The following is a 25001-nucleotide window of genomic DNA, read 5'->3' as shown; positions in this document are numbered from 1 at the left end:
AAAGTTTTGGTAACTCAAACAAATACTATACAAAAAAAATTATGTAAAAATTATATTATGTAAAGTAGTTCGTATGATATTCAACTTTATTATATTTTAAAAACTAATTTTTGTAATATAGTTATTCTTTTATATATCGTGAAACTAATTTTTGCAATATAGTTATTTTTTGGTAAAAATGAGCTAAACCTGACTAATCTTTATTAGGCTTGTATGATCTTGCTTAATAGTACATGGCCTAAGCTTGATCTTTTTTCCAATTAAAGGTCTTTTGCAAACGTCTAGGCTACAATTTTTTTTGTAAAGGTCTATTTTATGATAATTACACCATGATAATGGTGAACAAAAGTATGCTAGACTTTATAAGAATCAAGTTGAACTTGTTTACGTGGTATAACTATATAAGCATGTGTTAAAGTCTAACCTAACATTTACAATTTATCTTTCAATAAACTTATAAGCTTAAATTTAAATCTTTATACAGGTCAATATGTTTAACATTTAAATTTGTGCACAATTCGCATAAAACACATGGAGTGCAAGAGTAATTTATTATTTTATTTAAATAGTTCTTAATAAAAGCCTTAACTTACTTTATTTTCTGGAAAGGAAAAAAAAAAAACTAGTCTAGCTTGAGCCTAATGTATTCTAGACCATTGCCCTCTCGAGCAGTCTGACCTATTCCCTCAAGTATATCACAACTTTCCAAAATTATATTCCAAACAAAATTAATCCTAAAAAAATGTAAAATAAAAAAGAAATGAACAGCAGGTGCGAAGAGGAAAAAGGAATTGAATATAGAATCCCTTGGATCATAGATTCGAGGCCCAAAGTTAAGTGCAGTAATTTCTATTCTGATGCGAGCGAGGCAAGGGAAGCAAGCAAGACGATGGGTATAGTATGACTAATGAGATTGAGAGTGTATAGTGATATTCCTGAATCCTGATTCTTTCATTTTCCATAGATTAGCGAGCGAGAGAGAGAGAGAATGGTTCGGGAAGTATCAGAGAGTTGCGTTGATAGCTTGTTGACGGAGATGGTGGCGTGCTATTGCAATCGATTCTATGCCAACAAGCCTGAACTCGCCGCACGCAGGATCGAGGCCATTGGATATCAGGTCGGTCACCAGCTCTCTGAAAGGTTGTTTCCAACCCCCTAATATTTCGATCTTTCTACCTTCATTTTTATTCTATTTCTTCATCGAGAGATCTGTGCTGAAAAAACTACGATATAGTTACACTGAATTTTGATAGTTTATGCAATTATACTTATAAGCCCCCAAATCAAACTAAAACCTAATTAACTAAGATAAAATTTAGGCTTATCGCGTGCTTTCTCGATAAACTTTTAACGTCACTTGATTGGGTAGGTTAACTTTGTAATGATGTAATGTAGTTCTACATGATGACTCTCTAAAGGGAATTATCATGAAATTTGATTGAATTAGTAAAATTGTGGTTTGTTGTTAGGTATACCATGGAGCGGCCTCGGTTCACGGATCATCTCGAGGCCATCAAGTTCATCTGCAAGGATTTTTGGTCTGAGCTCTTCAAGAAGCAGATTGACAACTTGAAGACAAACCATAGGGTGAGTTCAGAGCTCTGATCCCTTATGGGTGGTATATATATATATATATATATATAGTTTTTGATTAAGGTGTATTTGGTTCTGTTGTAGGGCACATTTGTATTGCAAGATAATAAATTTCGCTGGCTTGCACGGATGTCAATTGATCCATCCACTGATAATGTTAGTCCACTTGAAGATATTACTTCACCTACAGCTGAAAGCAAGGCAGCACAAGCAATGAGCATGCATCTTTATTTCCCCTGTGGGATCATTAGAGGAGCTCTTTCCAACTTGGGAATTCCTTGTGCAGTTTCTGCGGATATATCAAACCTTCCTGCATGTGTGTATCTCTCTCTCTCCCTCTCTCTCTCTCTCTTTTCTCTCACAGTTTAGAGACGTCTTTTTAGGGATAGAGAAACCTTTTTTATCATGGATGTTTTCTGGATGCATTAGTTATTTATCCTTCTAAGTCAGGTTAAAGCCATAATGATTATCCATAGTTCTCAATCGTGTGTAATCACGATGCTATAGTGATGCAGCACTGTGTTCTGGCATCTGGCTTCTATATTTTTCAGATTGCAGTGAGTTTTCCATTTGAGGAAGTTGCATACATGGCTTATAGCAGGGTGTTAGAAATCCTTTTTTCTCCCTTTTGCTGCATTATCTGATGTTTGTTTTGGGGATAAATCTCTCTCAATGTTGCGCCCTTTCATTCAGTCAAAAGGTTTGAAACCCTAGTTTCATGTTTAGTAGCTGGAAATATGATTCTCTCCCTGCTGTTTGGATGAAAACCATCTGACTTACTGCTATTTGTCGTAGTCTATGGCCAAGCCAGATGTTTTCTAGTAGTAGATTTATGTATCACAAATAAAACGCATTTAGTTCTCATGATTAATAGTGGCTAGGAAGTTGCACTCAATTAACATCAGTCTAGGAAATAGTCTCCACTAAGTCTATTTAGAACCCAAACCTATATACATGGATATCTTGCATAACATATGAAACATGCTATCTTGAATAACAAGGCATTCCCTAATTCTGTTTGCGTATAAAATTGTCTTCTTTGCATGAGTTGCTGTGATCAATCTCTTGTTTTACATCATTGAGCAGGTTCATTTGTGGTCCGTATAAAAGCTTGAAGGGTTCATAGCTGTATTACTGATGGGAGGGGAAGCATTAACATTGCTTTGATGTCTGCAAGCTCTTTTGTCGTAAAATGCTCGAGTGGGGAATGTTTCTTTACGAGATTTAAACTATATTAAATGTTGTTGACTGGGCTGTGTAGGAAGGGCTCCTGAGGTTGTATTTTGATAAATGAGGATTTGGTTCTTTCAGATGCAGATTCTATGGAGGGTACGATAATATCGAATTATTGTACTGTGGAAAGACTCGGAGAATTCCTATCATTGTAATGTTGTTGCTCTTGTATGGAATGAATGTTAACCTTTTAAAACTTGTACCACTTATTTGATCGCCAATTTGATCGAGCCTGGCTTTTTTACAAGACTAGCTTAAATTTACATATTTAAATTATATTCTTGGTCAGATTTTACTTACCTAAGTTTGATTTTTGACAGAAATAATTTTTTGGTCGAACTCCAGTTTAATTAGGGTCTCTTTCCCCCGATGAATTAGAGAATTAAGACAAGAAAAATGACTTAAATATGTTTTTCATACTTAAAAAATAAGTCATTTTCATTTTACAACCTAAACTTTATTTCTTCCATCTAAGTATCCGATTTTTTCATGTTTTACTATAATATCTGTCGTTAGTCCTATTTTATGAAGTGATAGATGAAGTGTTACCTCATCAACACCTAATCACTAACACGTTATCATTCTCTCTGCACTTTGGCAAAACAACAATCACCCTCTAGTTTGTACCACTGAATGATTTTTCGATGTCATTTCTCAAAATCAGTGGTGTGAAGTGAAACATGAGTTTCTGGTTTTAGCCTTGAAACTAGAGTCAATTTTCAAACCATACCCCTCTCTTAGTCTCACTCTTTCTTTCTTTCTTCTCCTTCTTTCGTGGTTACATCTCAACAATCCGTGGAGCCACCCACACCGAAACACAACCCCTTGCGGGTCGTTCTAGTTCGTCTTTTCTTCATTGTCGTCCTCATCTTCGTAGCACGATTTACCATCATTGTCACCATTCGCGGTAGAACTTGTTACTCCATCGACTTATGCTTCTTCTCTGATAACCTCCCTCTCTCCGCCTCCTCTCACATCTTCAATGACAATGACGACCCACCTTTTTCATTCATCCTTTCAACCATCAACAAAGATATCCTTAGGGTTTGAAATTCCTAAAAGTCTCCCAAAAGCCTCCCTTAGGGTTCAAAATCTGCAGCAACACCCAAATGCCTCCCTAAGGATTCGAAAAGGGAGCTCAAGTTTTCTTTTTAATTTTATTAGTTAATAAAATATAAAAATTGGATTTTTTTAAATAATTTAAATAATAAAAAATGATGTGAAAAATTTGTTGACGTCTTAGTGATTAGGTGCTAATGACATGATATTTCGTCTGTTATGTCATCACTTCACAAAATGAAACTAATGTAGGTATTACAGTGAAACATACAAAAATATTAGATACTTAGATGAAAAAAATTAAAATTTAGGTAGTAAAATGAAAATGGTCTTTTTTCAGGAGTAAAAAATATATTTAAGCCAAAAAAAATTATATTTTCTTCATATGATATTCCGTTAAGAAGTTTTTAAGTTACTTTTGAAAGTAATCATTTGAGATAGTAACTAGTAAGAATCAAGTATTTAATAATATATGCAAAGTAATTGTGTGTGTATGTATAGAAGATCATATATACTTAAATTTCGCATGAATTTTGAAGTATATTTCATATTATACCTTTAAAGTTTTATTTAATTTCATGCTTATCACACAACTTCAATTTTTTTCCATTTTTTAAATGGACAAAATGGATAGAAAGAAGAGACTTCAACATTGTCAATGATATGTTGGAGTTGCCACGAGGCTCACAAGATTATTACTATATGAAATTAAATTGCGATCAAATGCAACTATTCGACTAATCTATGTAGAGTGTAACTTACATTTAGAATTTCTATTAAAAAATAATTTGATTTATTTAACGTAAATAATTTCCAGCAATAAAAACCAACTGATGCAACTACATTGAGTGCAACTATTTGACTTGTTTATGTTACTTTATGGTACTCAGAGTAACTACACTGAGTACTCAGGCATGTTTGTTTTTCCCATCTAATTCTTATAAATTATATTAGCAAATTGAAGAAAATATTAAATATATTTTTAATTCTTGCTAGGTAATGTTGGTTTTAATCACTCCAAAATAGATTGTCTTTCTTTAGTCTTTGATTTATAGAAATGTACGTAAGTGGTCATAATTTCTTTTTAAGGTGATAAAAAAAACATTTTTTTTTTGTGAAAAATAACGACTGACACATTTTTTTTTATAAATAAGGGGCAAAAAGAAATTATTTATTTTTGAGGAGCTAAAGACAAACATAAGCCTGTTTACAAGTATCAAGACAATATTTAATCCAAAAAATTAATCATTAGTGCAAAGCTTGTTATTTAGTGTGTATTCCAATTTTATCTAGCTTTGCTGGAGCTGTGTCAGCTATGGATAACGACTCACCCGATGGACCTTGTTATTTATTTTGCTTCTCTTGAATAGTTTTTGGACTGTTTCTGTGAATCAAATGGGTAGTAACCAAGACTGGAAACATTCTGTTATGGTTTGTGCTCCAATCACAACACAACAATCTGTATCTGTTGAGCAGATTGCGAATGACATGTATCAGGCAAAGGCAGAAGATGCTGATATAGTGGAGGTTAGGCTTGACTGCATCACCAACTTCCACCCGTCATGAACTCAAAACCATTCTCCAAAATAAGCCACTACCTGTGCTCATTGTTAACCAGTCAGTCATATCATGTCAACAACCTTATCCTTTTATTAAATCTTACTCTTTGTATATATGTAGGAGGGATCATAAGTGTTTCATCATTGGTCATATTATGAATTGATCAGAGCTTATCGAATAAATATTTAAGTTGTTTATAGAGATGCACTTTAAAATCATTTAAAGGTCAAGTAGCTGTATTCTTTCTTTACTTTCTCATGCTTAATCATTTGCATTCAATGTATTTGTTTTGTTTGCTTTTTTAAAGACCAAAATGGGAGGGTGGTTTGTATGAGGGTGATGAGAACATGCAGTTGGAAGCATTACAGCTTGCTGTGGAATTGGGGGCTGATTTCATAGAGGTTCAGCTGAAGGTATAGCTTCTTCAGCATTTGGAAATTGATTTCTTTGGGAAGTGTCACTTTGTTCATTGCATTCAATGGAATAGCAGTGTTCTACACCACTAGTTGTGTGATGGAACTCTTTTATTATATGGATGTTCATCGTTTATCTACTTATAAAATGAAGAAAATATATCAACGAGATAGGTCCTTGAGATTGATAAGCACTGAATGATGCTTTCTTATAATGGCCATAACTGTATACATATATTTTCTCCTTTACTTACATTGTATAGTTGTTCAGGCAGCTTCTTGTCTTCCAACCTTGGTGGAACATAAGAGAAATCATAATAGTCATGGCAAAATAATTGTTTCCTGCTATGTGGATGGCATCATCCCTCCGCAAGAAGAACTACTTCAACTTGTTGAACTAATGCAAGGTACTGAAGCAGATATCATCAAACTTGTCACACATGCAGCTGATATAACAGAAATTATAAAAATATTTAGCTTGTTTCCCTATTGTCAGGCATGAGTTTTTTTTTTCTTTTTTCTTTTTTTAAGCTTACATCTCCTGAATAATCATATTTCCAATATAAATTGTACTATTGCAATAAACCTTAGTTTCTTGGGTTTGATTCAGTAGGGAAATGTCAAATGATTTACAAAATTAAGGATTATTGTTTTAATATATTATGTTATATCCGAATTAATTTTCTCATTCTTTTTTCACAATAGCTATTCCTACTTTCTAATGTTTTCCTGCTCTGGTAACAATTTGCAGGTACCATTGATTGCTTATTCTGTTGGAGAAAGAGGATTAATAAGCCAGCTTCTAAGTCAAAAATTTGGCGGGTTCTTTGTCTATGAATCATTGGCAGGAAATCCAATCCCTGGTCTGCCTTCTCTTGACAATATCCAGGAAGCCTATAAATTGGAACATGTAAAAGCAGATACTAAAGTTTTTGGGCTCATCTCAAAACCAATTAGCCACAGCAAAGGCCCTATACTGCATAATCCTCCCTTCAGACATATAAACTATAATGGAATCTATGTCCCCATGTTTGTTGATGATCTTAAAGAGTTCTTTAACACCTATCCATGCCCTGATTTTAGTGGTTTTATGTATGTCACATGTTGACATTAATCTACTTACAAGTATGAATCATATTTTGTCATTGGTCCTCATCCAGAACTGCTCCTATTTGATTTTGCGGTTTGCATGAATGATGGTGTTTTAATAGCCTTGTTATCACCGCCAACCATTTAAGTGCTTGTATTTCTTTCTTGTTTGGAAAATTCATTTCTACTTCTTTTGTACTGCAGTGTTGGGATTCCTTATAAGGAAGAAATTCTAAGGTTTTGTGATGAAGTCCATCCGCTTGCTCAGGTTGGCTTATTCTCCCATGCAACATATGGAAGTGTTTCATAGTGGTTGCCTTTTACCAACATCATGGCTCAATCTGTACTTCCATAATAGTTCTTCCTGTGCTAAGATATAAATCATGGTTTTTTAAACTAGAGCGAACCAGCCAGTTTAACCGCTTGAATGGGAAACCAGTGACTAGTCCAGAGACTCTAAAAAATCAGAGCATTGCAGAACCAGTGGAAATCGGTCAAACAGGTATAAAACCAGGGTTGAATCAATTTTTATTTTATTTTATTTTTTTGGTTTTTTTATTCTAAAATATTTTTAAGATAAATAAAAAATATTCTTAAATATTTCATATAAGTATCAATTATTTTCTCAACTATTATTAATTTTTATCTTATAAAACATATAATTTAGTCATTTATACTAATTTATCATTTTTTTAGATCCTAATTTTTAATTATATATTATTTTATTACTTAAAATATTATATAATATTAAAAAATATAAAACCAGTTCAACTACAGTTGAATCATTGAACCTTGAACTAGTGTCTTCACTAGTCCAATTTTAAAAATATTGATATAAATTGAAAAACTTAGACCTAAATGACTCTTAATTGTTTTCTGCACTGTATATATCCTCATGTTTGTTCTTGCTTTTCTACCCATTCCTCCAGTTTATTATGCATTCTTTAACAATCCACATTCAGTATCAGAAAAAAAAAAAAAAAAGCTAGTTTAATAAAGGCAACATAAAAGCTGGTAGTTGGAATCAATGAATTATTCCCCTCTAACATAATTATATGACCATATATTTTGGTTGTGGAAAGAAATATAATTAAAGGATGCCTTTCCATGAAGTGAGTGTGTTTCTGTATCCAGTCAGAAAAAAAAAAAGTGTTTCGGTTTATTTTTCTCTTTGATCATTTGAAATGAAATTGATGTTATTCTGAAGGAAGGTCTGTCCAAAATAACTTCAAGTGAATTAATGCAGTAAGGAATGTTGTTGCTTGATGACAACGGTGATCTATTAAAATGGACTTAAGATGCGGTTGTTCTTCCATGTAATGATTTTTTAGTAATACATAATCAATCTGTTTCACTTCATGTTCCACCAGTCTATAGGAGCAGTTAATACTATAATAAGGAGAGCAAGACATGGAAAGCTTGTTGGTTATAATACACATTGTGAGGCTGCAATTACTGCAATTGAGGATGCACTCATTGGTAATACTCCCCCACTGTTGTGCTTATTTTAATTTCCTTGAACTTGCCAAAAAATACATTTTTAAAAAAAAAAATCAACAACCTAAAAGCCAAAGCTATTACGTGAATATTGAATGCATAAAGGTGAAAAGTCAAACTCTTTACCATTTGGCCAAGGAGGTTGTGAAACCACTTCAACGACCAACTTTCTTGAAAGCTTTAATTGTTAGGTGCCTACCCCAAGAGTGGTTTCCATCTTTTAACCGTAATTACTGACTACTGAGCCAATTTTTCTTTGATCAACTTCAATGTCTTCTTCCTTAGCAATCTCAAATTACAATTGGTGTGATTTTAACTAATACTCTACTGATTTGCCATGAATAAATTGTCAGAGCATGGCTGCAATGATGGTGGAGCATCTTTAGGTTCACCCCTTGCTGGACGATTGTTTGTGCTAGTTGGTGCGGGAGGTGCAGGAATAGCACTGGCATTTGGTTCTAAGAGCAGAGGAGCTCTGCTAGTCATCTTTGACATTAATTTTGGTATAAAAAATAAGGCACATCACATGTGTTGTCTATTATAAATTTCATTTTTCCTTTGATTCTCTCTCATGTTAGAGTTGAAGTTTTTCCAACATCAACATACCTGTCACACCTTGCAATTAGCTTCCCCAAAAAGTGCCACAAAAAGTAGGTGGGGTGGGTGGAATTACAGAAACACCCTTAACTCAATCTGCATAACATTGATCAATCAAGTTTAATACCTTGATTTAGCATATTATAGTTTTTCACGAATTTAACTGTTATAGAAAACTTCTCTATATCAAGGGACTATGTTGCATTGACATATTTTCTTATTCTCTTATGTTCAAAAAGATAGAGCAAAATCTCTCGCTTGTGCTGTATTTGGTGAAGCTCAGCCTTTCAAAGAGTTGGTCAACTTTCAGCCAGAGAAAGAAGCAATTCTTGCCAATGCAACACCCGTAGGAATGCTTCCCAATACAGACAGAATTCCTGTTGCAGAGGTTCTACACTCTTTATTATTCTAGTAAAATAAGTGCAAATTTTGGATGTAGTTCTTTGGATATTTTTAATTTTGTTCTCTATTTAAAATTGAAGTTTCATCTTAGTAATAATATGTATAATAAAGTTTGTATTAAAGGTTAACATAAGTTATCCAGGTAAAACTCTAATTCTAATTATAAAAAAAAAAAAAAAAAAAAAGCACCACAAGCTTTTAAGGAATTCCATATAAGTTTTGTCTATAAAAAAATGTTTAATGTGAGTTTAATTATTAATGTTGATCTCTTCTTGAAGGCAACTTTGGAAGACTAGCGGTTAGTCTTTGATGCTGTCTATAGGCTAAGAAGAACCAGATTGTTGAAAGAAGCGGATGCTGCAGGAGCAATAACTGTGGGTGGGGTAGAAATGTTCCTAAGGCAGGCCATTGGTCAGTTCAATCTTTTCACTAGCCTAGAAGGTATAATCTTCACTTTCTGCTTTCACCTTTGTATCATCAAACTTAAGTAAATAGAATAACTTAAAAGTAGGTTTAAAACTAAAAAAGACTATCTAAATTTGGTGGAAAGCCAGTGATCTCATTAATTCCTGGTGGTTTCCTTTCTGTGCAGCACCTGAAGAATTTATGCGGGAAATTGTTTTATCCAAATTTTGAAGCCGCTGTTTCCATAAATTGATACTACAACTTGATGGAGGCTGCACCTATCAAGAAATTCTTGTACATCACATTTCATAACAATTTTTTATTAAAAAAATCCCTTATTCTTAGTTGGGACGACAACTATAATGCAACATAATAAATTGAAATAATAGGCAAAAGAGCAAAAGCTGTTGTGGACGCAGCCGAAAGACATTGTTCAACTTATTTTGTGGTTTTAGGAATAAAATGCTTTGATTCTCAGCAAAAATAAAATAAAAAAATTGCCTTTGGTAATATTAACATGGACCTCGTAGATAAGAGTTTTATGGGCCTGGGTCTGATCCTACATTGGATTTTTTTTTTTGTGCCATTTAAATTTTTCTATTCACAATCTTCAATTATTTTGTTTACTTTTATGGTTTTATCTATAATTTACAACAACAATAAAAAAAAAAAGATGTCTTTATTTGATAATATACATTTTTACCTTTCAACGGCTACCACAAAATACTCCACGATTTTGTTTCAATAAATAAAAAAGACTAAATTACTCATCTGACTCCTTAACTTTATTTTAAGTTACAATTTGATCATTTATTTATTAAAAGTTAAAAAATAGTCTTTTAAGTAATATCTTTTACAACACATTTATTCTTTTTGAGACACTTACGTTTTGGATCTTTTGGGATACCATTTTGAACATTTTTTTATTAATTAAAGATGTTAAATTTATCCCATTAGATTTATCAACATGAAAATTATAGAACCTAATTAATATTTAGACCAAAAAAGAGACATAACACATGTTGAAAATTGTGTGAAAGTAAGTATTATTGAATTAAAACATGTTAGATGTACAAAAAGTTATTGACACGAGTGGTTCCACACTTGGGTCCCTTAACCAAGGTCTAAGGTTCGACTACCCAATTTGGACATAATGTCGCAACTCGAAGTATTACTTTACCTCAAAATGGGTTGACCCAATGGGAGAGGATTAGTAAGGTGTTAAATAAGACATCTCAAATACATTTGCTTAAACAAAACAAAAAAACATGTTAGATATAGCTGATAAAGTATAACTTTTTAAGTATATAATATATTAAAAAAAATTACACAACTTCATAATTATAGTTAGTAAAAAGTTATCTCTATTTATATATAGTATGGTTTTTAGATATCATTTTGATTTTTAACATAACATCATGAAAAATTTTCACCCTTAAGGTACGTTTTTCCATTTTTCCTTTTTAATTTTCTTTTCTTTTAGTACTAGTAATTTATTTTTTCCTTTTATTTATTGTTTTCATCTAAATGATATAAATTACGGGAAGGATATTTTCGTCACTCAACTTTTATCTATCGAAGATTCACAATACATGTTAAGAATTTTTATCAAAAAGGCCAATGGATAGTTGGGATTTAGGGTTAGGTTAATTAGCATTGTATCATTAGGAAATTAGAAGACCTGACTGGGATTTAGTGTGGAACAATGGAAAAAAGAGACGAACCTTGTATATGTGTGTGTAAATTGGGAAATGGTTGTGTGTGAATTTATGTGAGGGAAAAGAAAAGGGAAAGAGAGAAAGAAAATGAAGGAGAAGTTGAATTTTTGGTTTGGTTTTATAAATAATGAAAAACATTGATAACAACATATTTTATGGCGTCGGAACCATTCACATGGCTAATATTCTATTGACTATGTAAGTTTAGGTTTTATTTCCTCCATTGACCGACTTCATTACATCAAAACTTTATTAGGCATTGTTTTTCACACTTCATTGTTGTTGCATCATTTTGACAACTATTAGTTTTTTTTTTGGATTACTACTGATCTTAAAAGTTAAAGTCCATCCCAGGATGTTCTTGAAAATTAAAAGCTCACCAATCAATCGATGATGAAGATGAACAGATGGATTGATGAGTAAATTTTATTTCAAATTTTTTCTTATTTCCATCTTTAACTTATGAAGATGCTAAAGCTATCATACTAACAAGATTCTTTTACATATAACATTTGATTTATGGAAAATTAAACTAGTTGTAGTCACGTCTAAGCTCAACAACAACAAACAAGAACCATTATTCTTCACCGTTAAACAGTTTTGCTACAATTTTTTCCTGCAAACGATGGTCCTTTTTAATCAAGGCCCATGGAGAAGATAAGGGAAATTTGGATCTAAATTTTCATTAAAATGCATGTGCAAGGCACATGATCTCTTGTGATTAACAAAACAAACGTTGTTATGGGGTTAAGGGGTGATAGTCTAATGACTTTCCAACATTTACAAGGTTTTATGTGGGATCCCTAATGAGGGGTATCGAGAAAAAATTGTAAAAAACATGGAAATCAAGTGTAATTTACTCACATTTTGTTGGTGCATGAAATTTTAAGCGTAAATGACGATACATTAACATACACACAAACATATATATGTGTATGTATACATATATAGTTACAAAAAGACATTTATTATTTATTAATAGTAATAAATAAATTTATATTTGTTTTTGATTTTTTATTTGAATTTTAGTCATTTTATTAACCTATATTTATAAAAATCAATGTACCTAGTGCCTTGAGGCTCTTTGCTATGCAAAGGTATGAGGGAGAGTCATTTTATGTAATCTTATTATATGCAAAGATATTGTTTTTGAATTTGAACTCATGACCTCATTGTATGTAGTCTTATTATATGTAAAGACATTATTTTTAAATTTGAACTCATGACCAACCAATTACTAAGACACAAGTTTAATGATGTATCTGGGCGTCCTTTTAGAAAGAGGTGCAACACGATGACTTTTCATGAAATCATTCATCCTAATATTACTTTTCCTCAAACACACATTTAACTACAAAGTTATGATAAGATCATGTGTACTAATCTATATCTATATGTATATAAAAATTAAAAGTACATTTAAGTGTTATCATAAATAAAATAAAAATGAGACATATTTTTTTTGTTATCCATGAAAATTGAGGTCAATTACAGAAAAATTTAAAACAACTCATGCACACAACTCAAATTAGTCATGTAATAACTAAATTTCAAGAGTTCTCTAAAATAAATAAAAAATGATTGGCATGAAAAACATAGAGTAAGCAACAACACTCAGCAAATATGTTTGCATACTAAGATATTTTTGTATGCATCAATTGTGTATAATAATTTGACATTATTATAAAATTACAAATAATAAATTTAATAGTTTTTAAATAATTATCCTAAAATTATACCAATAATATGTTTTTTACTGATTAATTTTGTAAAAGTTTCCACACTAATAGTATATAACTGTTAAACTCCAAAATTAATTTATCTATCAAAATTATGACAATTTTTTTTAAATGAATTAAACTAAACTCAATCATACATTTCCTATATCTTATAGTTGTGAATTTAACTTATCTAGATTTCTTTTTAAGTTAACTTTTTATATGTTAAAAATTTGTATACTATTTTTTTTTAACAGTAAAATTTGAAGATAAATACAAATAATTTATAATAACTTACTTATAAAAATTAACAAATTCATTTTATAAATTCCATCACGATTCAACCTGACACAGACGAGTTTGTCTTGATGTTTCCTAGAAGTAGGAGAAAGAATAATCAAGCAAGCTCTCGTCCTTTCCGTTCCATCAAAACTTGCCACTTTCTTCTCTCCCTCCCTCTACAACAGGGAGGGAGTGTGTACGGTCAACTCTTCCATACCAACACCCTCTCCTTCGTTCCCATGTCGTAGTCGCGGTGCAAGTAAGTTGCCTCACCGATTATTTCCATCTCTCTCTTCCTTAGGGTTTTTGCTGAAACGAAATTCTTTGCTACGCCCCTTTACTCTCTATTTCCTTCGCTCTTTTCTAATCTTAGGGTTATGCTGTTTCTCACCTTCCCAACTTCCATTTCCTGTCTAAACTTTACATTATTATGCGTTTATTTCACTTTTCACATCTGATATGTTTCTCTCTATAATTTACGGAAACGCGTTTTTTCCCTCTTAGCTCTTGAATGGATAAAGACAAACTCCTCGTTGAGTGCTTATGGAGGAAGAAAATAAGAAGCAAAAATGAATTACACTTTTCCCATACACTCAAACTAGCTTATGCGTAAGTTATTTTATAAAAACTCTCCCATTTAGTTTCTTCAAAAGCTGATTTTAACTTATGCATAAGTTGGTTTTAGTTTATGGAAGAACAAACTTTAGGATCTATTTGGATAGACTTCTCCATACAAACTTATAGGAGGAGAAAATAAGAAGTAAAAATGAAATAAGTTTTTTCATTAGTTAAGATTAGCTTATGCATAAGTTACTTTGTAGAATTTTTCTCGCAACAGCTTCTCAAAAGTTGATTTTTAACTTTTTTATGGAGAAGTTTATTTTATGGAGAAGTTTATGGAGAAGTTTATTTTATATTTCCTTCTTATTTTCTTCTCAGTGTTTATGGAGAAATTTATTCAAAAAGACCTTAACTCATTTTTCCTTCTTATTATTGTCTTCTTCTATAACTGCTTGTTGAGAAGTTTATCCAAACCAAGTATTACTTTTGTGGAACTTTGTGAAATTTGTAGTATTAAAGTTGAAATGAAAATTTATTGCTTCCTGGATTTACTTTTTAAGAGTACATCAACAAAATTTACTGGTTCCAGATATCAAGCATGTCTATATTTGCTTACGCAAGTGATATTGAAGTTCCTGTTAAGTGGTTAATTGGCGGTTTGGCTTGTGTTGATCAGGTGAAAATGTTGCACCGCGTCTGGGTGGTGGATTTGTGAATAGGCAGGAGTTGTTTCCCTGTCTATGTATTGTCACTAGATTGAGAGAACTGCTGTGATTGGGTTTTGATTTCAACTCACTGATGGAGTGCAACAAGGATGAGGCTTTGAGGGCTAGGCAGATTGCTGAAAATAAGATGCAAGCTGGTGATTTTGAAGGGGGGCTGAAATTTGCTACAAAAGCCCAAAGGCTGTTTCCTGAGATTCAGAACATTCTTCAGATCCTTGCTGTTTGTGAGGTTCACTGTGCTGCACAGAAGACATACTCTGGGTCAGACATGGACTGGTATGGAATTCTTAAGACTGAAAAGTCCGCCGATGAAGCAACCATAAAGAAACAGTATAGGAAGCTTGCACTGCTACTTCATCCTGACAAAAATAAATCTGCTGGTGCAGAGGCTGCTTTCAAGTTGATTGGTGAAGCTAACAGAGTGTTGAGTGACCAAACGAAGCGTGCTTTGTATGACTTAAAGTTTGGAGTTCCTGTGGGAAATACAGCAACTAAGGTGCCACCTCGTCACCCAAATGGAAATGCTTCTGGGATGGGATGTGATGGAACTGCAAGAAATTGTCAGAACAGTTATTTTTCACAATACCAAGCTTGGAATGCATACCATCGGGATGATAATCAGACATTCTGGACATGTTGCCCTCATTGTAATACTAGATATCAATATGTCAAAACCATTTTAAATCATACCATACGCTGTCAACATTGTTCTAAATCCTTTACAGCTCATGATATGGGGAACCACAATGTGCCACCAGGATACTGGGCACCATTTAATAACCAGAAAGAGCCTCCAAAACATGCATCGTCTAAAGAAGCATCAAAAGGCTATGGTGGAAAATCTTCTGGTAGAGAACAGGAGGGTGTATCCATGTCAAAATGCTCAGCTGGTATTGGTGCCCATTCTAAAGTTGCAAAGAGAAGAGATGGTCATGTGGCTGCAGGAGTGACGAAGGCTGGTGTTGGGACATCCGACCCCACTAATTCCAAAGCCAAGGAATTGCGAGCCTCAACAAAGGTTGGACATAAGAGATCAAGGCAGTCAGCATCAGATGATGATAAGAAAGCTGCAAACGGTAAAGCCGTGAAAGATACCAAGGTTCAAGAAAATAGGGTTGATCCTAATAGGAGATCTTCAAGGAAAAAACAGCATGTTTCGTACACAGAAAATGATAAAGATGGTAATTTTGGGAATTCTTCCAAAAAGCCAAGACACCATAAATCCAGTAACAATAATCCAGCCTCTTTTACTGATGGTGTGGGTGGTCAGAATGGAGAGATAAGAAATAAAGCAAGTGCACCACCTGGAGAAACTATTTTAAGGAATAAAACCAAAGTTGAGCAGACAAATGTGCAAAGAAAGGAGGCATCCAACTCAGATCTTAATGATAGAAAGTCAAAAGCTGACAATTGTTCTCCACTCAAGTCAAATTTTCCTCCCACTTCAGAGATTTGCTGTCCTGATCCAGATTTCAGTGATTTTGAGAGAGATAAGGCAGAGGATTGTTTTGCTGTTAATCAATTATGGGCTATTTTTGACAATACCGACAGTATGCCAAGATTCTATGCTCTTGTCAAGAAAGTGTACTCCCCTTTCAAATTGCGGATTACTTGGCTGGAACCTGACTCAGATGACCAAGGTGAGATTGACTGGCATGAAGCAGGTTTGCCTGTTGCTTGTGGTAAGTTCAAACTAGGTCATTCTCAGAGAACTTCAGATCGCTTTATGTTCTCTCATCAGATGCATTGCATAAAAGGAATTGACACTGGTACTTATCTGATATATCCAAAGAAGGGAGAAACTTGGGCAATTTTCAGACATTGGGATCTTGGATGGAGTTTTGATCCAGAAAAGCATTCAGAGTATCAATTTGAATATGTGGAAGTTCTATCTGATTTTGATAAAAATGTTGGCGTTAAAGTTGCTTATCTTAGCAAACTAAAAGGGTTTGTTAGTCTCTTTCAGCGAACTGTGCTAAACAGAATTAGCTTCTTTTGTATTTTGCCTAATGAGCTATATAAGTTCTCTCATCACATTCCTTCATATAAGATGACAGGTGCTGAAAGGCAAGATGTTCCAAGAGGATCTTTTGAACTTGATCCTGCTGGTCTGCCTAATAGTCTTTTTGAAGTCGGTGATCCTGGTGTTGTGAAGATGGATGGTGTCAATTGTTCGCACCACGAATACTCGAAGTGTAAAGTTGAAGAGGCAATGCCTAATGATAGTATTCACAAAGCAACACTGCGAGAGAGTATTGATTCTGGAAGAGTAGCACAAATCCTCAGAAGATCACCAAGGTCAAGTAAAAAAAGTATGGACAATGGTCAAGCAAGCACTAGTCAATATATAGTCAGAAAGGATGACATAAACATTGTCCACAGGGATGACAGTCCACCAGAGGGAAACACTGCTGCATCTCAGACTATTAAGAGGAAGGTCAAGACACCTCAGAAACATGAGAAAAATAATTATGAAGGAGAGGCATTGAAAGCTCGAAAGTCACCTAAAGATTTAGGCAAGAAAAATGCTCAAGGAGATGCAGGTGAATATTCAAGCAACAGTAAAAATGTGAAGGTTAGCAATATTCCTCAGTCGGTGGGAGCATCATGTTATGGCTTTAAGAAGGAAAAATCTGAAGAGATGTTTCGGTGTGGTCAGATATGGGCAATATATGGTGATAGGGATCATATGCCTGATACTTATGCTCAAATTAGGATAATTGAATGCACTCCTAATTTTCGATTGCAGGTGTACTTACTTGAACCCTGCTCACCACCAAATGACTTAAAAAGAACAACATCTTGTGGCACCTTTGCAGTTAAAGAAGCCAAATTACGGATGCTTTCTCTCTCTGCATTCTCTCATCAATTAAAAGCTGAACTCGTGGCAAATAATAGATATGAAATTTACCCTAGAAAAGGTGAGATTTGGGCTCTATACAAGGACCAGAACTATGAACAGACTTCTTCAAATCAGGGCAGAGGTGAATGTCATATAGTAGAAGTATTAGCAGATAATAACAAGAGTTTCCAAGTTGTTGTTCTGGTGCCGCATGGCAGCTCTCAGACAATTTTCAAGGCTCCTAGAATTCAGAGATCTAAAACTGGTGTAATTGAAATATTAAGAGAAGAGGTTGGCAGATTTTCACATCAGATTCCTGCTTTTCAGCACAGCGACAATGTTCATCTCAGAGGGTGTTGGGAGCTTGATCCTTCATCAGTACCTGGCTGTTTGATACCAATAGACTGAAGTATAGCATTTTTATACCCACTTGTCCTCTTAGTTCGTTGTAGTGAACCTAAGTTTTCTTATATGATATAACCAGCTATTCTGTGAAGCAGCAAAGTATGGAAATGTGTTCAAGAGATTTCCTCAATCATTCCATGTTTATTGATCAGTTGCATTAGTTAAAGCGGCTGTTATCACATTCTGGCTATGTTCTTGTTATCATCGGTGTGTGCTGATACGCGGGACGCCTGATCTTGTGTTGGGACTTGGACGTTCCTTAACTGTGTCTATGATCCTGTTTGCTATGATATCCCGAGTTCACCTCAATTTGATAATTTTACTATGCCACTCAGCCAGAATAAAAAAAGTGATAGGACATCATGATCGGGAGAAACGTGATCTATGCTTTGCTGGTAAGTACATTTTCGTAGCAGCTTGTTACCGGGAACTACACTATCTGCTTTATTGGGCAGTTGGGACAAGGTAATGCATGTTACAATTGAAAGTTAAATTTTAAAATAAGGCTATGCAAACGAGAAAATTAAAAGACATTAGTTTTAATTGTTATAATTAAAAACAAGATATACAAATTATTTAAAAGAAGATAAAACAAAAATTTAAGTCATTTTGAGATAAATATGATTTTGTGTTTAGATTATTGGTATAATTCAAGTCAAGACAAGTGTTGATTAATATTGCAGGTTAGTAAAAGGCAATGTATTGAGCAGTAGCCAGTAAGGTGTAACTATGTTCAAAAGCAATTTCTACGTTTAACAAACGTACTATTGTTTTTATGAAACATGCTGACTGGATTTTGAAATTTCCTAGAAGAAAATTATAAATTTATTGCGTCACCCACATTACACCAACTCAGCATAGCGAGTTCATTGTTTTCGGTTTTTGCCTCGACTTTGTTTGGGGGAATACTTTGATATAGTTTGTGCTTGAATGACATTAGCATCGTGTTTGGTCAAAGTACTTTTTATTTTATTTTAAGTATTGATAATAAATAGTTGAGCAAATGCTGCTTATGTAAATAAGTAAACTACGTTACCCGCTTTGAATCAATTATACTATACCATCTCAGCAGAGCGAGTGGATTGTTTTTGCCTCCACTTTGTTTGGTGGAATACTTTGATATAATTGTGTATATGGCATTGGAAAATAATTTTTGTCTGCCTGTATTCTCTTCGATTTATTCTTTATACATTACCTGTATTTATTATTATTTTCCCCCCTTCTATTACAGTATTCCACCCTCTTTTAGGGTGGATGAATACCATTACTAACATTAGGATGTGCGGTCAACGGGAGACATACCGTTTTTCCAAGCCAATTGAATAGTACTAGTATATTCCATAGACTAACCCAGAGTTTAGAGGAGTCAGCTTGGGAGTTTCTTTGCAAATTTATCGCATTGATATCAAATTGTTAAATATAACTAAATCTCACCTGATAATATTATATTACATAATATTACAGTGGACCTTTTCTTTCTACAATCATAATCAATCATATATTTAATTTAAACAATAAAGTTTGATTGAAAATAATATTTATTTCAATTAGTTTAATAAAATACTTGAATTGTGATTGTTGAAAAAAAATTAAAAGTATATTTTATTTAACATAAAATAATTATAATATTATCACATAATATGGGTTTATTTTACAAACGGAGATGTTTAATGAAACACTCTCTAATATGTTCTTTCTTATGTATTCTTTATTATATATCCAAATTTATTAGAAATTAGATGATTATGAGTGAGATTTATTAGATAAAGCAAGACTTATAAAATTTGGTAATTTTCAAAAAAATTGTCAATAATCGAGTGTGTTAAAAAAAGTACTATATAGTGCATTGTTAGTATTTTTATTTGCAAAATTTTCTTTAATATAATTTATGTGTAATATGAACACTTTATTTTATTTTTGAGTTGACTTGGGTTATAAATAAATTTAGAAAGAAAAACAAGCATGAAATGTTATACACTGATTATTGTTTGTATTTATTATTATTTTTTAATCATATTATTAGTGCGAAATAAATTATTATTTTAAGAATTAGGCTTGTTAGGACAACCGGCATGAAATCGGATGGGGATGCTTGTTTCCTATTCTCAACAGAATCCTATAGACAAGAAAGAATAGAAAATAGTCTTTTTTGCAAAGTCTTCTTCATTGTAGTGGGTGCCGTTTTATCCTACCCCAATCCCTAGCTAGCAGAAATCTTGCCTCCTGTTCATAGGGAAGATCTTTGTGTGCTGGTATCAATCGAGAAAGAAAATATCAAGCTTGAGACCATTCCCTTATTTGAATGCAAGGATTGAACTTGCCTAAGGAAGGGTACCAACCGCAAGCTTAAAGCATTCACTATGTAAGAGAAGGTCGAGGAGAATGCGTTCAAACTATAATTGCCCGCCACCCCGTCTTCAATGTTGATCAGCTGAGATTGAAAGAGCCCTCCATCTTGGATGATGCCACTGAATCCAAACATACACTAAAATGATGTAGCATATGCAAGTAGCAACAAGTGATCTTGCATATTTTAAAAAGGAAAAAATTTGAGGCTCAAAAAGACAAAAATTGATATAAAGCTTAGTGCATAAAAATCGTTGACCAAATTCAGTTTTTATTATTTTCATGCTTTCAAAACGTTTATTTATGGAATTTTGCTGGATTCTCATATATGAAGACGAGAATATACATTTTTTGTTTGTTACAAGTTTTTAAAAAATATTTTTGTGCATTATTAATTCTTGATAATGTTATAATTTTCTTTTTTATCATGTTTTTTTACATTTATATTTTCATTAGGAGAGGGTGAGAAAGTGATATTCTCACGATAATGTGACAATTTATTGTCTAATACACATACAACTTTTTTTTTTGTTTAAATTAAAAACTATTCCCATGAATATTAAAATCTAACCAAACATATATTTTTTAAAATAGCTAAGAATGATATTTGCATTCTATATTCCTGAAAATGTAAGAAAATTCCATGAAACACATGTTATCTTAATTTCTTTCTCATATTAAGATATTAAAGGATGGACATACTAAAGTACTGATAAGTTGCTTAAGTGAAGTCTTTGTCTTTAAATATATTTTTTCTATTCACAAAAATTGAATCCGACACTTGTATCAAGTTTGATTCTATTCAAACCAACAACTAAAATTAGTTTATGGGTGAGTCAGAATAAGCCAAAAAAAAAAAGTTTTTAGAGAAGTCAGTATTAGAAAAATTCTACAGATAGCTTATATATAAATTAATATTAACTTATGAAGATTTTCTTTCTTATTTTTTATAAGTATTTATGAAAATATTTATAAAAAAAATATAGGTACAAAAGTTTATGTAAACATATTTTTATAGAATATCAATTGGAATAAGTGATATGATATTATAGAAAAAGAGAAATAAAAACAACAAATTTGAATACAAAATATCTAAAAATTAACGCACATGAACCATTAGGATCAACTTATTTATTGAGGATTAGAGATAATATGCATAAAATTTTAAGTTGAAACATAATCATAAACATAAGTACCACCATTAAAAAACGCTTATCATGACTCAATAAAAGGAATCTGCAGTGTATTTCCTGGTTTGACGGACGAGTCCAAGAGTTGAAGCATGGTGTTCTTGGGACACAAAAATGACGTCACTCTACAACTATGACCGAACATGAGTCTATAAGTAGCTCGACCCATGCGCAACGAGATTAACTACAGCGTGAACGATTAGACTATGACCAAACACTTGTTAAAATGATTTGTGATCCAATAATTATGTAAAGGCCATCTTTATAACGAGAATACATAAAAATTTAAAATCTTAAATAACTCTTGTTGGACCATGCATGCTCCATAAACTATCATAATAGTATTGATAATTGTCAAAAATACTTAATTGAAACATGTAGATTTAGATAATTATTTTATTTTTTTTCTCTTATTTAGGACTTTTTTATGTCTTTTTTATGTAAATTGTTAAGTTGTAGTTTGTTCTCTTTAATTTGTTATTCTGTTAGATTTACAGATGCTTATTGATGAACTATTTTGTAGGATTTTGAATTAGATTAAATTGTAATTTTTTGAAGCAAAATTTAATGAAAGTTTGAAGTTAAAATTTCAGCTCAAATGTATTTAAGTTGAGATTGGAGGACCCAAATTGAAATTTCTTTTTAGAAAAGATGAAAAAGAAAGTTGCAGAGGAATATTAGTTTCAGCAAAACAGCTTTTGGCTTAAGCTGAATTTGGGCATAGGTGCAAAATTGCAAAATGGGAGAGTCCAGGTGCCTCTGAGGTGAGAAATTCTTCTTCTTTATCCCTCCTGGGATAGCAATTGTATTGTTGTTGTTCTATGAATTTAAAATTAACTTTCATGCATAGGTTGTAGGAGTTGAAGGCATAATGGATGCTTATGCCAGTGCTTTACGCAGTGTCACTCTCTCAGGACGCACTTTATTTGACCCAGTTATCAACATGGCCGCACAAATGGCTGTCCAGTCCCTCACATCACATAACAACACCAAGTATTATGCATTGCTTATCATAATGGTAAGAAGATAATGAATTGCTTGGGTATCAATATTTCAAAGAAAATATTGGGTGATATACTCCTTATTCTTCTTTCTTATTTCCCATTTATAACAAGATTTCGTTAACTTCCATAATTTGTTTATGAAATTGTCAAATAATCACTGGATTCTCTCTTTATGGCTTTATCCTCCAAACGTCGTATTCTGGCATGCTTAATTTCCTTGTCGATCACATTCTAGCATGGGTATCCGCACCAAACAACATTAGTTTAGAATTCTTCGCTCTTGATTTTGTTTATCTCCTTGGTTACAACCAAGATTTAATTTGTGATCATTTTGGTGGTGTTAGATATAAATGCAATCGATGTAATCGCAACCCCCCTTATTGTTTTTTAAAAACTTGTTTTACAACTTTAAAAGCCTTACAACTCAACAGGCTATATAAAGGATAGTGAATCTTTTTAAGAAGAGAACATTAACATATTCAACCATTTAATGAGTCTCATTTATTTTCTTAAGAACATAGTTTAAAAACTAGGCTATGCAATAAATATTTGATGTTCATTTAATATTCTTCTTACAGTAGATAGGATCTTATCTCTAATTTGACACATAAAATTAATAATAAATATTTTTATGAAATTCATTATTCATAAAAAAAAACATTTATTATAAATTAGGTATTTAAATAATTCCGCCGGTCCTTCTTTGTTATATTTGATCTGAATCCGTCCCTTCTAACTAACTATAGCAGAAAACAATTTCTACGTTTAATCGCTAAAATTTCTCGGAAGAAAATAATAATTTTTGTTACGTGGGCCACATGTTCTGTTTGGTGGAATACTTTGATATATGGTTTTAGTAGCATCATGTTCGGTAAACGGGAAGCAAACCATTTCTTCAGACGTATTGAATATTATATTCTTCTATGTTTCGTAGACTAACCCCTTTTTGGAGTCAGTCAGTTTGAGAGTTTCGTACTAAGTTTATCACATTAAATATCAATATTAAATAAGAAAAGTTCATATTTTCAAAAAATAATCGGTTAATTGTAGAGTTATTCAAAAGAATGTGTCAGAATGTATTAATAACTAGTCATTTTAACAGTGTGATACACAGGTTGTTCTTTTTAATTAAATTTAAAAATCATTCCTAAATACAAAAATAATATTCTTGGATTTTTCAATAAAAATAATTGTTGAGAATTTTCACTTTTCGGTAACCAAAATTAACAAAAACATACAGATAGAGGGCATTGAAAACTAAAATGGGTTAAGTTTAAAATCTGTGAGAGATTAAGGAGAAGAAACTCGTTTGGGCATAAATAAAGCCTTTGAAGTTTGAACCACCTAATAAGACAAAAAAACAAATAAAAATTTGAATCCAAAAAAGGAAAAAATCAAGAAAAAAGAAAAAATAACAAAATATTTTGATAGTAAAGAGTTTAGAGAAGAAAAAGAGGCCAATGAATCCATTTGTGTGATCCTTCCAAGCAAGCACCTAAAAAAAATAAAGAAATAAAACATAATGAGATCGCATATGGCAAACAAAAGAGAAAAAAAAAATGAAAAATTGATGTAATCCATAATGAAATCCCACCCAATTACACAGCATCAAAACCCGTCTGTGATAAAACGTGAGGAAGAGCTTGAGTCATAAAGTCATGATTCAGCCCTGCCCATTGGAAGGGGTGTTGCACAAACCAAACCTTTCCAATTCAATTTCGGGTGTTATTTCTGAAAATAGGGTAAATTACATTGATATTTCTGAAATTTCGTCAAAGTTGTCTGGACACTTCTCATTCTTTTACCTTTACACTAAATCTTTTAATTATTTGAGATATATATATTATACTTTTTATATATTATACTAATTACTAACCCCTAATTATTTAAAAAATATTACACTAACACTTCTTACACGTTATATTAAAATCCTTATTTAAAAAACACTACACCTTGTATGTCTACAAAACTAGGTTGTCGTGTCAACCTTACAAAAGCAAGACTTACAAACAATCTCAAAAATCCGAAATATGTCAACATAATTTACTCTCTTTAAAATAATATATTTAACTATCAAGAGCGAAAATCAATTTGCACGAGATAATTTCAATTTAAACATTAGTTTCAAATTAAAGTTTTAAATATTTAATTACAATAAATACTTAAAGTATTATGATATTTGAAGGATATATGTAGTTTCTAAAATAATATTTAAAAGTATTATGAATTTTTTGTGTTTAAATTTTAAATTAAGTGAATACACTATTAACTAAAAAATTAACGATAATATTAAATAAAAAGTTACTAAAAATATAAAATCTCACTGTACACGATAACTATTAATGTTGAGGATATAAGATAT

General features: G+C 32.3%; 2 protein-coding genes and 1 long non-coding RNA gene across 12 annotated transcripts; all 3 read left to right on the top strand.

Moving 5' to 3' along the window:
- The first annotated feature begins 865 nt into the window (after positions 1 to 865).
- On the top strand, positions 866 to 2973 carry LOC100500020 (TRAPPC_bet3-like domain-containing protein). Its single transcript, NM_001248766.2, has 4 exons — positions 866 to 1140; positions 1470 to 1587; positions 1678 to 1909; positions 2680 to 2973. The coding sequence occupies exons 1-4, from the start codon at positions 989 to 991 to the stop codon at positions 2706 to 2708; spliced, it is 531 nt and encodes a 176-aa protein (NP_001235695.2). The 5' UTR covers positions 866 to 988; the 3' UTR covers positions 2709 to 2973.
- Positions 2974 to 5239: 2266 nt separating this feature from the next.
- On the top strand, positions 5240 to 10337 carry LOC100787398 (uncharacterized). Of its 9 annotated transcripts, none has more exons than XR_005889982.1 (11): positions 5247 to 5502; positions 5753 to 5858; positions 6130 to 6265; positions 6610 to 6950; positions 7152 to 7215; positions 7348 to 7449; positions 8318 to 8426; positions 8798 to 8947; positions 9281 to 9429; positions 9722 to 9884; positions 10036 to 10337. It is a non-coding gene; the product is annotated as an uncharacterized lncRNA (long non-coding RNA). The 9 variants fall into 9 exon arrangements; XR_005889980.1 differs by having other exon boundaries at positions 6610 to 6983; XR_005889978.1 differs by having other exon boundaries at positions 5247 to 5412; positions 6610 to 7215.
- A 3295-nt stretch (positions 10338 to 13632) lies between these two features.
- LOC100819284 (uncharacterized) lies at positions 13633 to 18600 on the top strand. 2 transcript variants are annotated; one of them, XM_006604767.4, is made up of 3 exons: positions 13633 to 13825; positions 14071 to 14175; positions 14804 to 18600. In XM_006604767.4, the coding sequence occupies exon 3, from the start codon at positions 14926 to 14928 to the stop codon at positions 18100 to 18102; it is 3177 nt and encodes a 1058-aa protein (XP_006604830.1). In that variant the 5' UTR covers positions 13633 to 13825; positions 14071 to 14175; positions 14804 to 14925; the 3' UTR covers positions 18103 to 18600. The 2 variants fall into 2 exon arrangements, with proteins under 2 accessions (XP_006604830.1, XP_003553743.1); XM_003553695.5 differs by lacking the exon at positions 14071 to 14175.
- The last annotated feature ends 6401 nt before the right edge of the window (positions 18601 to 25001 follow it).

The sequence above is a fragment of the Glycine max genome, chromosome 19, assembly GCF_000004515.6.
Source record: "Glycine max cultivar Williams 82 chromosome 19, Glycine_max_v4.0, whole genome shotgun sequence".
Taxonomy (NCBI): Eukaryota; Viridiplantae; Streptophyta; class Magnoliopsida; order Fabales; family Fabaceae; genus Glycine; species Glycine max.
The sequence above is the reverse complement of the archived record's forward strand: the minus strand, read 5'-3'. Positions and strand labels throughout refer to the sequence as shown.